At 46.6% G+C, this 2,964-nt stretch overlaps 1 protein-coding gene across 1 annotated transcript; it reads right to left on the minus strand.

Moving 5' to 3' along the window:
* Positions 1-1,673: 1,673 nt before the first annotated feature.
* LOC115212188 lies at positions 1,674-2,435 on the minus strand. The gene has a single exon (XM_029781027.1). It carries the CDS (start codon positions 2,433-2,435, stop codon positions 1,674-1,676), a length of 762 nt encoding a protein of 253 aa, XP_029636887.1.
* Positions 2,436-2,964: the final 529 nt, after the last annotated feature.

Genomic DNA, 2,964 nt, shown 5'->3' on the forward strand with positions numbered 1-2,964 from the left:
TTACATTTGACAGATATTTGTCCTCATCTTGTATTGTTGTTAACACAACGTTTTGGCTGATGTACTCTTCAGCCTTTATCAGGTGTCCTGGGGGAATTTCAAACCTGGGTTCCCATTCCTAACGTATTTTCCAGTGTTATTATTATTATTATTATTATTCAGGTCCACTGCCTGGAATCAAACTCGGAATCTTGGGGTTAGTATACATCTATATACTTAGTATATTTATATATATAAATCACCCTGATCACCCCGACTGACCAGTCTGTCAGGCGTCCATTTGACACCGCTGGTCACAGCATGCTGTCCACTCCTCTCTGGATCATGCCTTTCTCATCCACGTGATCCCAATCGTCCTCCTGAAATCGTAACTCCACTGTCGTGGAGGCCTTCCGGGTGGTCGTTTCCGCTCGCACGGGTACCACTCGACAACTGCACGGGTCCACTGATTATTGGTGAGCCAGGCGACGTGTCCAGCCCATCTAAACTTGCTGCGTGTATACTCTGTGATGATATCCCTCATGCCGGACTTCTTTCTGATGATCTCGCTACTGATGTGCTCTTTCAACGAGATACCAAGCATTGACCTTTCCATGGCTCTTTGAGCCGTTACCAGTCTCTGCTCTTCTCTGTTTGTGGTAGCCCATGTTTCACTACCATATGACATTGCAGGTAGAACTGTACTGTTGATGAGGTTGGCGCGGGTGGTCCTGTCCAACCTTCCCTTGAGCACATCCCTTATGCCATTAAACACCTTCCATTGGTCCTTACTCTTCGTGAGATCTCCTTTTCGATATTTCGGCACATATTCACTTCCTGTCCTAGGTAAACATATTCCTTTACCTCCTATATTTCATCACTGCCGATCACCATTGGACCTGTTGGTACATTGTCTGACCGCATGAACTTCGTTTTCATGAGGTTCATCTTGAGACCTACTGCAGAGCTTTTGATGTCGAGCTCCGTCAGCATGGTCTGAAGCTGATCTGTGATTTCAGCGATGGGTACGATGTCATCAGCTAAATGGAGGTGGGTGAGAAGCTCACCATTGATGTTGACACCGCTTTACCAGTCGATGCCTCTGATGATCTGTTCGAGACATGTGGTGAAAAGTTTTGGGGAGATCGTATCTCCTTGGTTCACTCCCTTCTCGACTGGCACTCGTACGGGTGATGACAGTAGAGCTATGTCAGTGGTGCATCCGGAATTTGCCTCCCTGAGCAGTTGCACATATTGCGCCTTGACTCCTTGCCTCTGCAGCAAGTTCAGCACTGCATTGGTTTCGACGCTATCGAAGGCCTTCTCATAGTCTACAAATGCAACGCAAAGAGGCAGCTTGTACTCATTCACTCGCTCAAGCAGTTGTGTTAGAGTAAATATATGGTCCATCATGCTGTAGTTCTTCTGGAAGCCGGCTTGTTCCCTCAGTTGTTGTTCATCGAGATGACATGATAACCTGTTCAGAATTATCTTCGTGAACAGCTTGTACACGTGAGACAGCAGGCATATGGGTCGGTAGTTTTTTAGATCTTCTCTATCACCCTTCTTATATAGCAGGATGGTATTTGACTCTTTCCACTGCGAGGGAATTCTTCCCTCATCTAGATAGTGTGTAAATTGCTCAGCAAGGATTTTCCAGAGCTGCTCTCTGCCTGACTTTAGCACCTCTGATGTTATACCGTCTTTCCCTGTGCCTTTCCGTTTTTCATCAAGCTGATGGCTCTTTCAACCTCACTGACAAGGATAGGTGGCACATTTTCTTCCTGTTGGAGTGGTGGTAATGGCTGGACATTTCTGGTAGACTTAAAGAGCTTGGTGTAGAAGTCTTCGCAAACTTTTTCCATCTCGTTCTTATCGTTGACTGGTATTCCATCTGTATTCTTCAGGGCCATCACCTCCGATCTATATAGTACCATGTCCCTCTTGCATTTCTTGAGGCTCTTCTTTTCCTCAGCGGCCTTCAAGAGCTTCTCCATTCGGTATACCTCAAGGTCTTTCTTTAGTTGCTGACGAATCACTCTGCTGAGAATGGAATATTCAAGGTGATCTTCAATAGTCTTCTTCATATTTTTCCTCTTCTCAAGTAACTTCGTAGTTTCTTCCGAGATTCTTCCCTTCTTTTCTCTTAGACATACTCCCTTAGCCTTCCTTAAACACTCCTTCAGTTTCCCTATCAGTGAGTTGTAGTCATCATCTATGTCATCTCTTTGGCACCAGTTTTCCTGCACGATGGCTTCCTGCAGCTTTGCCTCGTTGTAGACTCGGACACGTTTTCCCTTTGACACCAAATACAGCGCCATCTTCTCCCTCTTCCCGTCGATGACGACCCTCGCCCTCACCAGACGCTTGCTTCGGTGCTTAGAGTTTGGCGATATCCAGGTCCATCTCTTCCTGAATAGGCTGTTTCTGATGTAGAGCCGCCTCACCTCTGCCATGGTAGCCAAATGTTCTCCTCTCTTGTTTCTCTCTCCCATGCTGAATCTCCCGACGTACTACTCTCCTTGTCGTCCATGTCCAACCTTTGCGTTGAAGTCTCCCATCACGACAGTGTAAGTGGACTTCACAGCCAGCCCTTTGTCTAATTGTTGATAGAATTCTTCCACCTCATCGTTGTCACTGGCACTTATGGGAGCATAGGTCTGGACAATCTTGAGGGTGGCCTTCCCTGAGAGGTTCACATTCATTACACCAATCCGTGATGATATGAACTGGCAAGAAGCGACCCTCGAAGCCCATTCCTTACTTATGATGAATCTGATACCTTCAGACTGATCTAGCACCTTCTGCTCTCCCTAATCTCACAATGCATCCATCTTGCCATCGTATACTCACTTCCTTCTTACAGCGTGTCTTGCACAGCCCTAACACGTCGCACCTGATCTTCTTCCTCTCCTCCATTAGGTGGTTCAGTTCTTGCCACCCTGCCAAGGACTTGCAATTGTAGGTGCATATGGCACGGTTAGT

The sequence above is a fragment of the Octopus sinensis genome, linkage group LG5, assembly GCF_006345805.1.
Source record: "Octopus sinensis linkage group LG5, ASM634580v1, whole genome shotgun sequence".
Taxonomy (NCBI): domain Eukaryota; kingdom Metazoa; phylum Mollusca; class Cephalopoda; order Octopoda; family Octopodidae; genus Octopus; species Octopus sinensis.

Coding starts and splice junctions, on each gene's coding strand:
- LOC115212188 (XM_029781027.1), bottom strand. CDS start 2,435: ATGGCAGAGGTGAGGCGGCTCTACATCAGAAACAGCCTATTCAGGAAG.